Source organism: Opisthocomus hoazin, chromosome W, assembly GCF_030867145.1.
Source record: "Opisthocomus hoazin isolate bOpiHoa1 chromosome W, bOpiHoa1.hap1, whole genome shotgun sequence".
In the NCBI taxonomy this organism is placed as follows: domain Eukaryota; kingdom Metazoa; phylum Chordata; class Aves; order Opisthocomiformes; family Opisthocomidae; genus Opisthocomus; species Opisthocomus hoazin.
This window is the reverse complement of record NC_134453.1, coordinates 39,828,064-39,841,841: the sequence shown is the minus strand read 5'-3', so window position 1 is coordinate 39,841,841 and position 13,778 is coordinate 39,828,064. Positions and strand designations below refer to the sequence as shown.

Below are 13,778 nucleotides of genomic sequence, written 5' to 3'. Positions count from 1 at the left end.
ACCGATGGGCTCGTGACCGAGGGGTGGACTTGACCATGGACACTATTGCACAGGTTATCCATGAATGTGAAACATGCGCTGCAATCAAGCAAGCCAAGCGGGTAAAGCCTCAGTGGTATGGAGGAAGATGGCTAAAATATAAATAGGAGGAGGCTTGGCAGATTGACTATATCACACTGCCACAAACCCACCAAGGCAAGCACTATGTGCTCACAATGGTGGAGGCCACCACAAGATGGCTGGAAACCTACCCTGTTCCCCATGCTACTGCCAAGAATACTGTCCTGGGCCTTGGAAAGCAAGTCTTATGGCCACATGGTATCCCAGAAAGAACCGAGTCATACAACGGGACTCACTTTCTTAACAGCCTCGTAGACACCTGGGCCAAAGAACACGGTACTGAGTGGTTGTATCACATCCCCTATCATGCACCAGCCTCCAGGAAAATTGAATGGTACAATGGACTGCTAAAAACTACTCTGAGAACAATGGGGGGTGGGACTTTCAAAAACTGGGATACTCATTTAGCAGAAGGCACCTGGTTTTTTGAACACCGGGAGATCCACCAACTGGGCTGGCCCTGTCCAATCAAAACTTCCACGCCCTGTAGAAGGGGTAAACTCCCCGCAGTGCACATGAGGATTATGTTAGGGAAGGCAGTCTGGGTTAGTCCTGCCTCAGGCTAAGGTAAACCCGTCCACAGGATTGCTTTTGCTCAAGGACCTGGGTGCTCCTGGTGGATGATGCAGAAGGATGGGGAAGTCCGATGTGTACCTCACGAGGATTTGGTTTTGGGTGAGAATAGTCAATAAATAAGTTGTATAATGTTAATTGATAAATGACCCTGTCACTGTCTGTTATCACCACTATAGTTGTTATATGTTATATCAAGGATATTACAGTCAGAATCACCCAAACTAGTGAAGGATGGACGTGGATGAAACCTAGCAAAGTACAGCGGTGATTGGACTTAACCTAGTTTCAGCAACTGGCGCCCAGTAAATTCATCAAGATCCACATCTTCAATCCACAGACCGTGGGCATGAGCCACACCAGATACACCAGCTGCATGCTCTGGATGCAGCATGCGACCATACAACACCACACATCACCTCTCCTGCCCTGAAAGACTGTTACGAGAGATGGAGCCTAAAGCCATGGATTAAATCAACTCAATGTACAGTTTAGGGGGATAATCCATAGACTAAGGGAGTGATATATGTGTGTATACATATAAAAGACAGGAAAAGTGGTGGTGATTTATTGGAAAATAGGGCACCTGGGTATGACGTAGATGTTATAGAATAAGGGGTGGTTAATGTCCTGGGTTCAGCTGGGATAGGGTAAATTTTTGCAAGAAGCCAGGAGTGGACAGCCGGACTGGCTGACCCAAACTGGCCAAAGAAACGGGATATTCGATACCATGTGCCATCATGCTCAGTTCTGAGTAAGGGAGCTGGCCAGGGGAGGGGGTGGTGAATTACAGCTCTGGAACACGCTGGGCATTGGCGGTGAGAGAGTTGTTCTGTGTATTCCCTTGTTCTTGACAGTATTATTGTTGTTACTGTTCGCTTCATTTGCTGTTCTGTTAACCTGTCCTTATCCCGACCCACGAGTTTTGCCTTTTTCTTCCGGTTCTTCTCTGCACCCCAGTGGGGGGAGGGGCAATAGAGCAGCCACGTAGTTCTTTGTTGCTGCCTGGGGTTAAACCACGACATTTGCAAAACTGGAAAGCCTTATATTCATGTTTTTCTCTGAAGAGGGTGTGGCCAGCTTCTCAAAGGGATGTGCTGTATTTGTCTGCCATCAGAAAGATACCAGCATTCAGTGAAAATGATCGTGAAACATGGATTGTGTGCAATTTCTCTGTGGAACATGACAGTGCTCCTGTAAGTGTTATTTTCATTCTATCAAGTTCTGCTTTTAAGATACCATTTTTCTATTATGTGGTGATGGTCTTGCAATACTAGTGTTAAAGGGGGAGGGGGGGTATGCAAAAATACAGCTTGTTTAAACCAAATGATACAGTGACCTGATTAAGGCATTCTGAGCCAAAAGCTTTCTTACCTTATCTCAACAGTTGGCACATCTAAGGTGTTTTAGAAAAATGGAAGCAAAATTTCTGGAGATGTGAAAGCTTTTTAAAGATTTGAGGTTACTTTGTGTGGAGTCAAATCAATAACTCTTCAGTATTGTCAGACATGGGAATAGGCTTGTATAACTGTAGATATGGAATCTGTTAAACCTCCAGCTTACACAGTTCTGCCTTGGTTCTGTCAGTAGCAATGATTGTCATCTTTGGAGTGTTGTGCTGATTGCTATGCCATTGCCTGCTTACAAGGGAAAAGTTGCTAACTGATATTTGTAAATGCTGATGTGTTATTCTTTAGATGTTTCCTTACTTATCACAATAATTGAAATAATTCACTGCATTAAGCAAACAAAAACCTGAGATTCAGGCATTTCATTTTAACCGTTTCCCTATTCACCATGTACCTTTCATTCACATTCATGTTACATCCATGTAGTGCTAGAAAGCAAACTCCCTGAAACACAACTTTTGGAGTGTCTTAGACTTCATACTGAATTAAAGTATTATCAGTCTAGTACGCTGAAATAAACTTAGTTTGAAGCTTACAAATGTTGTGGGTTTTTTTGGCAGCTGAACAGTCGCTGTGTCCGTGCCAAAATAAATATTGCTATGATTTGTCAGACGTTAGTAAGCCCACCAGAGGGGAACAAGGAAATAAGCAGGGACAATATCCTATGCAAGATTACATATGTAGCTAATGGTAAGTCTAAAATTTTTCAGTATGACATTCATGACATGCTAATTCTGGGGAGCTGAATACCGGAAAAAAAGGTTGCAGTTTTCTGTTAAATTTATATATAGGATCGCACTTGCGGTCTTCATGGTCAAAAAGACTCAAATCAATGTGCTACATCAATCAGTGAATGGGATCTTTCATTATATGGCATTCTGGGAGGAATAAATAAAAATAATGTGTAGCTCAGTCCTAAGTACAGTACTTAGGGTGGAGGGAGGTGGGCAGAAGAAATATCTGCAACTGGAATGACTTGGCATAAGCTTTTAGTTTCAGTAATAGTCTGGTTTTTTATTCATGTATTGCTGTCAACTTTTTTCCCCAATTCATCTTGTTAGGCTGAAAAGCTGCTGATAGTAAAGATGCAGTTCTTACCCTCAATATTAAGAAGGGACAAATAAATTTTGTATGAAGATGTTTGCAAGCTGTATAATCTAGTCTACATATTTTTAATTTTTTTTTAACTGATACAATCTTTGGTATTGACTGCAAAGTTAGCAAAGCCAAGCTGTATTGTTACTGTACCCAGTATTTAGCAGTGTATTATAGTATTGGAACCACATACCTATTAGCTCCTCTCCTGCAGCTACAAAACACTTTGAGTATCTCACCTGCTTATTATTTTTGACCACCTATTACATGACTTACTAAAGAATCAAAGTCTGAAAAATGGGTTCAATAAATCTTTGCCATATAGGACTGATGCCACTTGTTAAATCCTGTACAAATAATCCTATATGATGTTAAACTCTGGGTTAAGCTGCTTTGTTTCCTGTTTAGAAGATTCCTAATTATTTTAAAAATACATTTTCATTGACAAATTCTGAACTGTGATTATATGGGAAGTGGCAGCTTTTTCAGCAAAGTACTTGACCTGTGAATTTAGTCATATTTTGGATTCAATTCAAATTTTGTTTGAAGTGCTTTAAAATTAATTTGTAAGACATTGACTACGTAGCGATTCTGCAGGCAAATGCAGCAGTTACTGAAAAGTTAAGACTGACTTCTATTTTCTCTGAAATAAGTAACTTGAGTCTCTTTTTCTGTTGTTTCTTGGAAGTACTTAAAGAATATCATCTTTCATTTGGGCGTTCCCCAAAGACAACACATCATGTTTAATGTTTTATAAATAGTGACATCATAGAACAGGACTCAATTAGAGAATTAAGAGTAGAAAGTGCTGCAATACAAGCTGTAAGGGTGTAAATTCTGCTGATTATTCTTTCCTTTTACTTCAAAAAGAGTTGCAGGAATACAAACTTGAATTTTCTTTTCTAGCTTTTAACAGATTTGCTGTATTTCAATGTCTGGCTTCCTGTCTACTTCTAGTGAACCCAGGAGGATGGGCACCAGCATCAGTGTTACGGGCAGTGGCAAAACGAGAATATCCAAAATTCTTAAAGCGTTTTACATCATACGTGCAAGAGAAAATGGCAGGAAAGCCTATTTTATTCTAGTATTAGCAGGTATACATTCACTTTTTTATTCTTGATTCGCTGTTGTAAATATTTAAGGCCAAATAGAAGTGCAATCTGGAAATGTCTTATGATTGGCATGAATTCAGTGCTTAGTTTTAATATATATATGCAATATATCTTTTAAAACATTCATGTAATTCATGTGTATTATTAGCATGAAAAATAAGGGCTGCACAAGTTATCAAGCATTAGTTTTTGTAGACTTTTACTAGTTCGTCTTGCAAGTTTTGGCATGCATGTTTAATTTATGTAGAAGCATAAAATGATGAAGTATTTTTTTCTCAGCTATCAGGCTTTTTACACTTATTCTGAAAAGAATACATACTGAAGTTTCTCTAGAGCCTCGTGAGATTTTGATGTCTTAAATTCTACTTATAATTGTATCACAGAATCACAGAATCACAGAATGGTAGGGGTTGGAATGGACCTCTGTGGGTCATCTAGTCCAACCCCCCTGCCAAAGCAGGGTCACCTACAGCAGGCTGCACAGGACCTTGTCCAGGCGGGTCTTGAATATCTCCAGAGAAGGAGACTCCACCACCTCCCTGGGCAGCCTGTTCCAGTGCTCCGTCACCCTCAGAGGGAAGAAGTTCTTCCTCATGTTCAGACGGAACTTCCTGTGCCTCAGTTTGTGCCCCTTGTCCTGTCACTGGGCACCACTGAAAAGAGCTCGGCCCCATCCTCCTGACACCCACCCTTCAGATATTGATAAGCTTTTATTAGGTCCCCTCTCAGCCTTCTCTTCTTCAGGCTGAACAAGGCCAGCTCTCTCAGCCTTTCCTCGTAGGGGAGATGCTCCAGTCCCCTCACCATCCTCGTAGCCCTCCGCTGGACTCTCTCCAGTAGCTCTTCATCTTTCTTGAACTGGGGAGCCCAGAACTGGACAGAGTACTCCAGATGAGGCCTCACCAGGGCAGAGTAGAGGGGAAGGAGAACCTCCCTCGTCCTGCTGGCCACACTCTTCTTGATGAACCCCAGGATCCCATTGGCCTACTTGGCAGCCAGGGCACACTGCTGGCTCATGGTTAACCTGTTGTCCACCAGGACACTCAGGTCCCTCTCCACAGAGCTGCTCTCCAGCAGGTCCACCCCAAGCCTGTACTGGTGCATGGGGTTGTTCCTCCCCAGGTGCAGGACCCTGCATTTGCCTTTGTTGAACCTCATCAGGTTCCTCTCTGCCCAACTCTCCAGCCTATCCAGGTCACGCTGAATGGCAGCACAGCCTTCTGGTGTGTCTACCACTCCTCCCAGTTTGGTGTCATCAGCAAACTTGCTGAGGGTACATTCTAACTCTTCATCCAGGTCGTTGATGAAGAAGTTAAGACTGGGCCCAGTACTGACCCCTGAGGGACACCACTAGTTACCAGCCTCCAGCTAGACTCAGCGCCGCTGATGACAACCCTCTGAGTTTTGCCATTCAGCCAGTTCTCAGTCCACCTCACTGTCCACTCATCCAGCCCACACTTCCTGAGTTTCCCTAGGAGGATATTATGGGAGACTGTGTCGAAGGCCTTGCTGAATCAGATATAATTGTATATCTGATTGATAGAATATTATGAAGGTCAAAGTATTATTTTATAGTGACAGAATAGTTTAGATCTAGGATTTTTATTAATGGAACTTTTCTGACAAACCAGTGTCAATTACTGGAGTATTTAAAAGACTGTGACTTAAATTTATAGTCTTTCTGATGAGCCTAAGAAAGAAAAGGTATTTACAAATGCTTTCTGAAGTTAATGGATGTATTTTAATGGTATAGGTCATTGGGCTAATCTAAAATTATTTTAATGTTTAAATGATGATGTGACATTAGAAAAAATATTCTCGATCACTTCTGGGGATGTCTGAATCTGTCAGATGTAAGCCTTTGTGCTAAGTAAGGCTTTGCTTAATTTTTGTTAGTGTAGACTCTTGCTATATACTTCATTACATATAACAGTAGCGTCAAACCATTGAATTCCAGCTATAAAGTAGCATTTAGTAGCTTGACTATAAGGGCATGATCTGAAAATGAGTTTTTATCGCTTTTCTATGTCCCCTCCCTGGAAACATTCAAGGTCAGGTTGGATGGGGCTCTGAGCAACCCGATCTAGTTGAAGATGTCCCTGCTCATTGCAGAGGGGTTGGACTAGATGACCTTAAAGGTCCCTTCCAACTCCAACTATTCTATGATTCTATCCATGACATAGGTTACCTCTATTTTTAGGTTCTATTTATTATGTCAGACTCCAAAAGTCTTAGTAATTTGATCCTTCTGTAACAGCCCTGTAATGATTCACATTTTTCATTGTATATTGTTAAAGAACTAGTGTAGGTGAACCATTTAAAACATGGCTGTCATGAGCCAATAGTTCAAACATGATAATAGCAGTGCTGATACTATTTAAGGGGTTTAACAAGTTCTTGTTTTCCTATTAGTGTTCAAAATTTTCAGTACTGTATTTTGTCTTTGCTTACCTGCAGTAATCAGAACAAGACTGGGTGAGCATTCCACATTGAAGTGACCATGCATAGAGCACTCCATGCTGGAACAAAGGATCTACAGTCTTTTTATGACCGAAGTTCTAGGCTTTGTATACTGAAGTAAAGAAGTGTTGCGACACTATGAAGCTGAATATTTAACACTAGCTCTCTCCTAAATTTTCTTGCAGAATCAGTGTAATTATAAATAGATGTACTGACAACATGTATATGGCTATTTTATTTGATTGCTTTAGAAGAGGAAGAACGTGTACAACTTTGAATCACCAACATGGGTTACTGCTTTAATTTTAAACAACTTGCAGAATTTCACTGTCAACATTCCTAAGATACCCATGCAGTTTTTGTGCATGTCTAAAAAGCACAAAAAAACCAAATGCACATATAGCATACTGTATGTGCTTTGTATGCACAAAAATCTATGTGGTATTTTGGGGGGGAGGGAGGGAATTCAGTAAAGGCTAGCTGACTTATTGGCAGGTTTTGTTTTGCTTTGTGTAATCATAGTTCATTGCTGCTTGTTTCTATAATGAATCATCTTGTTACATAAAATGTCAGTTAATAATTGAGGGCTGTCAATATCCTTATGACTTTGCCTTTTCTATTGTCTTACTCTCATGAAGATCTTTGGCTCTGAAGGAGTAAGAGTGTGAAAAGCTTTATTTTTTTCCAGATATCTTTATATTTCTATTGTATTTTTCAGTTATGTAATATGTGCTACATAATTTTTGTTATTAAACATGATCCAGAAATTTCTAGGAAGATTCTGTATGAGAGGGCAAGAGAGTGCCTGAAAGCTAGAAGTCATCTGTCCATGTTATATGTGGGCTGCTTTCTTGCATGATATCTGGGGCTTTCCCAAAGCTGTGAGAAGGTACACTCTAATATTTATTGAAGTAATTTGGACTACACAGGACAACATTCCCAGCTTAGAATGAGGATGAGTATATTATTTTCAGATCCTGCATTTGTTTTCCTCGTCTTAATAAAGCCATGGTATGAGGTTCGTGTAGAAAATGAGTTGTGCTGATACTCGCCTCTTGATCAAAAATCCATCAGAGCTATAAGGATGTGTAGTTCTTATTGGAAAGTTCCCTCTAGTTGCTGTGAGAATTTAAATGTCAGATATTTGCCTGCTTTTGATTCTGGAGATGCTCATTAAGAGAGGACTCTGGCAGACTGGTATTGACTTTAAGGTCTTTTATCCACGTCCTGTAGTTGGAAACTCTTCAGAGACTGCTGGGTGTTTCACTGACCTGTGTATCTCAAGAAAAAAAATTCATATATATATATATTTTTTTCACAAAAGAAAACTGAAAGTCTTATTTGATATAGTATGGTGGTAGGTGCCTGAAAATAAATAAAAGAGAGTAACCTAATGAAGATTTGGTGAATGATTAAATGTGATCTGCACAGTGTTGATAAAATTACTTTATCTGTTCATCTTCTCTATAGACATGAAATCATACATAACACGTGATTACACATGCATGCAGATTCCATGCTTCATAACTCTTCCCTTTTTATTTGCCTTCTTCTAATGGTGTGCATGGAATATGCCTTATTACAGAGTTATTCTGCTAATTTGAATATGTAGAAAAGTGCCTATATGTTAATACTAGTAAGGCAAATGATGAAAACTTGTACATGTTTACTGTATCACTAGTGAACATTTCATACAGTGATGTTAAAAAAAATCCTATCTCAAATGTACTTCATTTTAGAATCAGCCAATGGTTCATTCCACCATAACCACTGATGAGAATGTAAAAAAAAAATAAAGTCCAAAATACAGAGTTTAACTTGTTATTTGTCATTTCTTGTAATTGTTGAACACAGGCAAGTAACTGTTTATTAATTTAATTGGATGACTTTATTATACAAAGGTATGGAAAGTTTACAAAGCAGTCTATAAATCTTATATCATTAGTTGCATTTGCACTAAATATTATGTACTTTTGCAATTCATTCTTTAAGTAAAATTAAACTACAGATGCTATTTGTAAAGAATATTTTACTTTTAGATAAAGGCACTAGTACTTCACTACAGCTAGCCCTGCCCAATCAGAGTTGTAAGATGCTTCTTAAAGAATATGGAAGGATTTGTAAGATTGAGAAATAGGTATTAATTGACCTCTTTAAAAACAAATTTAAAAAGGCAGCTCTCTATCAGCCTCTTGGTTTGTCCATGTGCAAGTAGCCATTAGGTCTTTTCTTCCAGAAGGGATCTTCCTTTTATGGTTTCATAAAATATTCCCCTGTCTCTTGAGCCCACCCCTCTTTCCGGTCACTGCCACATATCTGTGCACTCTGAGTTCTCTTTTTTCCTGTTAATTGATCTGCAGTATTTATACAGCTGTGCTCTTTGCAGAAGCAGCCCATGACTCTAGAATGGCTGTTTTTTATAAGCCGAAGCAATTTGAAGGGCTGAGAATACAGCTATCTTCTCTATCACATATCGTTCTCTGAATATCTGTGTCTGTTTTGAGAATTTGGATATTGCTGAACTAGATCTGAAGGAAATTATTTGGTAGAACTTGTACTGGGAATGAGGATGAGAGATGGTCATTGTTATCCTGTCTGAGAACCTGAACATCTTATTTTGACAAATCTATCTGTGAAAAATGTGACGTGCTTTGGAAAAAAAAAAAACCTTTTACTTAATTGGGCTGAGCTGGCTTATCTGAAGTTGTGCAGATTCTCTTTAAACTAATCAGATTGTCCACCTGTATTTTTGTCAAGTTGTACAGATAACACTGTATTTGAATTTCCACTGTTCATCTACAGACTCAAAACATGAATCATATTTTTGAGTACCTTGAGTATACAGAGTGTAACTGTTCTGTAATAGCTTTATGATCCTAATGACAAGTTTTAAAAAATTAAAAGAAGTTGGCTATTCCATGTTACAATCACAAATTTTAAACCAGAATTTAAATTGAAAAGTATTAAAAATTATGAAGAAAAATCCTGGTTTGTAGTTATTTTTAACTTTCAGTGCTTTGGAGAAACTTATTTAAAACATTTTACCTTTTAACTAACTTTTAGATTGTGTATAAAGTTATATACAATACTATAATGTATGGAAAACATTTAACAAGAAGCAGTTTGCTTGTATTACTGAGGTTATGGAGATGAAAACTTGAATGACACATTAGTTTATATATCAAGAAGCTCATTTCGTGCTAGCATATCAGAGGCATGTTAAAAGGTGTTCCTGTACAGTATAGTCTTAATATAGAGCACTTACAAAGATGTATTTAAGCTTTTGTCTCTGTTTGTACAGAATTAACAACATTATGGAAATCTCCATGGAAAGAATAGAGCTTCAGAACTGAGGAGTGCCAGAGGATAAACTTGTTCTTTCTAAAGTATGAAGAATTTTTAAGAACTGAGATGAGCTTCTGTGGAGCAAGCTCTCTTAATAGGAGGAACAGCTGGTGCCTAATGGATCAATAACAATCCTACCTTTATTTGTTATGCAGGGATTTCTACTTTTTATGTAGTAATCAATAAAGTTGTAGAATCCTTACAAGTATGCAAGACTGAAGGAACAGCTTGAAATGATAGAAGGCATTACTTGCACAAAAAGAAATCTTAAGCTTAGCTGCATCAGACCTCAGGTAATATAATGCAACAAATGCAGAGTCCTTAGGCAAGCCCTGCCCTTGAAGAATGCAGCTATTTTAGCTGGCAAAAAGAAATCCTCCCAAAATAAAATAGAAAGAATACAGTCACATTCTTGGTCCCATAAGTTATGCTTGTGTTTTAAAAATAAGTACTTTCCAGTAAGGAGAGGTTGAGCATTTCTGGAGTTGTCTGCATAACTACAAAAAAAAAAAAGGAAAAAAGGTCAGCAGAGTTGCTAGTCTGGATTTCAAGAGAGCAAACAGCTATTCAGGGAGCTACTTAGCAGAGTACCCTGAGAATCTGCTTTTGAGGGCTTGGGAGTCACAGAATCACAGAATCACAGAATAGTAGGGGTTGGAAGGGACCTCTGTGGGTCATCTAGTCCAACCCCCCTGCCGAAGCAGGGTCACCTACAGCAGGCTGCACAGGACCTTGTCCAGGCGGGTCTTGAATATCTCCAGAGAAGGAGACTCCACCACCTCCCTGGGCAGCCTGTTCCAGTGCTCCATCACCCTCAGAGGGAAGAAGTTCTTCCTCATGTTCAGACGGAACTTCCTGTGCCTCAGTTTGTGCCCATTGCCCCTTGTCCTGTCACTGGGCACCACTGAAAAGAGTTTGGCCCCATCCTCCTGACACCCACCCTTCAGATATTTGTAGGCATTTATAAGGTCCCCTCTCAGCCTTCTCTTCTTCAGGCTGAACAAGCCCAGTTCCCTCAGCCTCTCCTCGTAGGGGAGGTGCTCCAGTCCCCTCACCATCCTCGTAGCCCTCCGCTGGACTCTCTCCAGTAGCTCCTCATCTTTCTTGAACTGGGGAGCCCAGAACTGGACACAGTCCATGAGTGCTGGTCAGTCTTTAAGAACCACCTTTTAGAAGCACAGGAGCAGGCAATTCCACTGTGTCATAAGTCAAGCAAGCAGGTCAGAAGACCAACTTGGCTGAACAGGGAAGTCCTCTTGGAACTCAGGAGGAAAAAGAAATTGTATGATCTCTGGAAGCAAAGTCAGTCTTTGCAGGAAGATTACAGAGCTGTGATTCGTATATGCAGAGAGAAGACACGAAAGGCCAAAACTCAATTAGAGTTGAAACTGGCAAGTGTTGTGTCAGACAACAAGAAGAGCTTTTTTTTAAGTATGTTAATAGCAAGAGAAGGTCTAAAGAAAACTGGACTGATACTTGTTGAAGATGGTCACCTGACTAATAGGGATGAAGAAAAAGCAGAGGCATTCAATGCTTTTTTTGCCTCAGTCTTTAATAATACTGACAGACCTTGGGCTGACTGGAAATTAGCCAATGTTATTCCAATCTTCAAGAAGGGTGTGAGGAAAGACCCAGGGAACTGCAGACTTGTTAGTCTATGTGTGAGGGATTTTACATGATGGTCCGTGTTGGGCCACTATGGAAAATTACAAGCTGAACACAGCTGTGAGAACACAACCTTGAAGAAGGGAACTGGGAGGATTGTTGTTGAGCAATATGTTGTTGCAATCTGAAAACCGCTGTTACCCAGCAGAACACATACTTGGCAGGTCATGCTGCGCACACTGGCCACACATGCAGCAACGTCTAGTCAGTACTTTTCCATTGAATCAGCTGAGGGGATAAAAAGGGGCCGCTCAAAGCAGGGAGAGAGAGAGAGAGGACACAGAGCACACTCTACAAACCACAGGGGATGCCCTGAAGGTGCTGTGCCTACCTCCCTTCTCCGAAATGACCCCATTAATGGTCACCCTCCTGCTCAGCGGTGTCTCGGAAGTAGTCGGGTTGGTAAGACTCTCATAAAAGGGGAACAATATGCTGGTAACTGCTTATGCAAGGCTATAATAGAGCAATAAATACTGTTGTGCTTTTTAAATATCGTGTGTTGGGTGAATTTGTGCATAGGAATCCCGCAAACCAGTTACAGTCTAACCTCAGTTCCTGGAAAAATTATGGAGAAGATCACACTGGGTGCTATTGAAAGGCATTTAAAGAACAATGCAATCATCACACACAGTCAACATGGGTTCACAAAGGGAAAGTCCTGTTTAACTGATTTGATTGTTTAACTGGAACAGGCTGCCCAGGGAGGTTGTGGAGTCTCCCTCTCTGGAGATATTCAAGACCCGCCTAGACAAGGTCCTGTGCAGTCTGCTATAGGAGACCCTGCTTTGGCAGGGGGGGGGGGTTGGACTAGATGACCCACAGAGGTCCCTTCCAACCCTGAACATTCTGTGATTCTGTGATGTCCTTCATCATGGGATGATCCTGGGTTGCAGTGAATGGGGCTACATCTGGCTGCATCCTGGGGTGCATGAAACAATATAACCAGCCCATCAAGAGATGTGATTATCCCGCTGTATTCAGTGTTGCTGCAGCCTCACCTCAAGTATTGTGTGCCGTTCTGGGCCTCACAATTTAAGAAGTACGTACTTGAATTCATCCAGAGCAGGGCAACTAAGCTGGTGAAAGGGCTCAAAGGAATGTCCTATGAGGAGCAGCTAAGGACTTTAGCTTGTCTAGTTTGGAGAAAAGGAGGCTGAGGGGCGACCTCATTGCTCTCTACAACCTCCTGAGGTAGGGGAGAGGGAGATGCTGAGCTCTTCTCCCTGGTATCCAGTGACAGGACGTCTGGGAATGGCTCACAGCTATGCCAGGGAAAGTTCAGAGTTGACATTAGGAAGCATTTCTTTACTGTAAAAGGGTGGTCAAACACTGGAACAGGCTTACTAGGGAGGTGGTCGATGCCCCAAGCCTGTCAGTGTTTAAAAGGCATTTGGCCAATGCCCTTAACAACATGGTTTAACTTTTGGTCAGCCCTGAAGTGGTCAGGAAGTTGGACGAGATGATCGTTGTAGGTACCTTACGACTGAACTATTCTGTTCCAAGTTGTTTTCCAATTCTAACTTTGGTTATATCAGAAACAATTCCACTATAAAGTATCATGTGTCCTAGCTGTTCCTGTTACATACACTATTACTTTACTATTCTATTGTAAATACTTGCTTTTATACTGTATACAGTTCCTGGTTTTATGCTTGTGTTAAACAACACCTCCTACAGTAAAGGATATTAACTTTATGTATTACTTAAAAGAAAAAAAGGATTGCTAGGTATGATACAAAAAAAAAGTAGCACTGAGATGTGGGTACACAGAAGGATGAATTCCAGTAAGTCTGGATCATCAGGTAATATGTTTTCTAACAGATATTTCCCCAACGGAACGAGGAAAAATATCAGTATTAGCATTTACTGATGTTTTAAATGGCATTCATTTAAAGAAGTTGTTTTGGTTTCGGCTGCCGCCAGCAATAAAAACGCCACGTGGCCGCCCCTCCCCCTGCCGGCGTGCGGAGGACAATGAAAAGAAAGAGGCAGAAACTGG

At 40.5% G+C, this 13,778-nt stretch overlaps 1 protein-coding gene across 9 annotated transcripts in view; it reads left to right on the top strand.

Moving 5' to 3' along the window:
• LOC142365635 (ceramide transfer protein-like) overlaps nt 1-9,709 on the top strand; it is a 135,949-nt gene extending 126,240 nt beyond the window's left edge. For 7 of the 9 annotated variants that reach the window (XM_075446628.1, XM_075446627.1, XM_075446626.1 and 4 more), the window contains 4 exons: nt 1,761-1,889; nt 2,663-2,792; nt 4,104-4,291; nt 6,767-9,709. In XM_075446628.1, the coding sequence (XP_075302743.1) occupies nt 1,761-1,889; nt 2,663-2,792; nt 4,104-4,282 (438 nt within the window). In that variant the 3' untranslated portion in view covers nt 4,283-4,291; nt 6,767-9,709. The remainder of the gene's footprint in view (nt 1-1,760; nt 1,890-2,662; nt 2,793-4,103; nt 4,292-6,766) is intronic. The other 2 variants (XM_075446629.1, XM_075446624.1) reach the window with 1 other exon arrangement.
• The last annotated feature ends 4,069 nt before the right edge of the window (nt 9,710-13,778 follow it).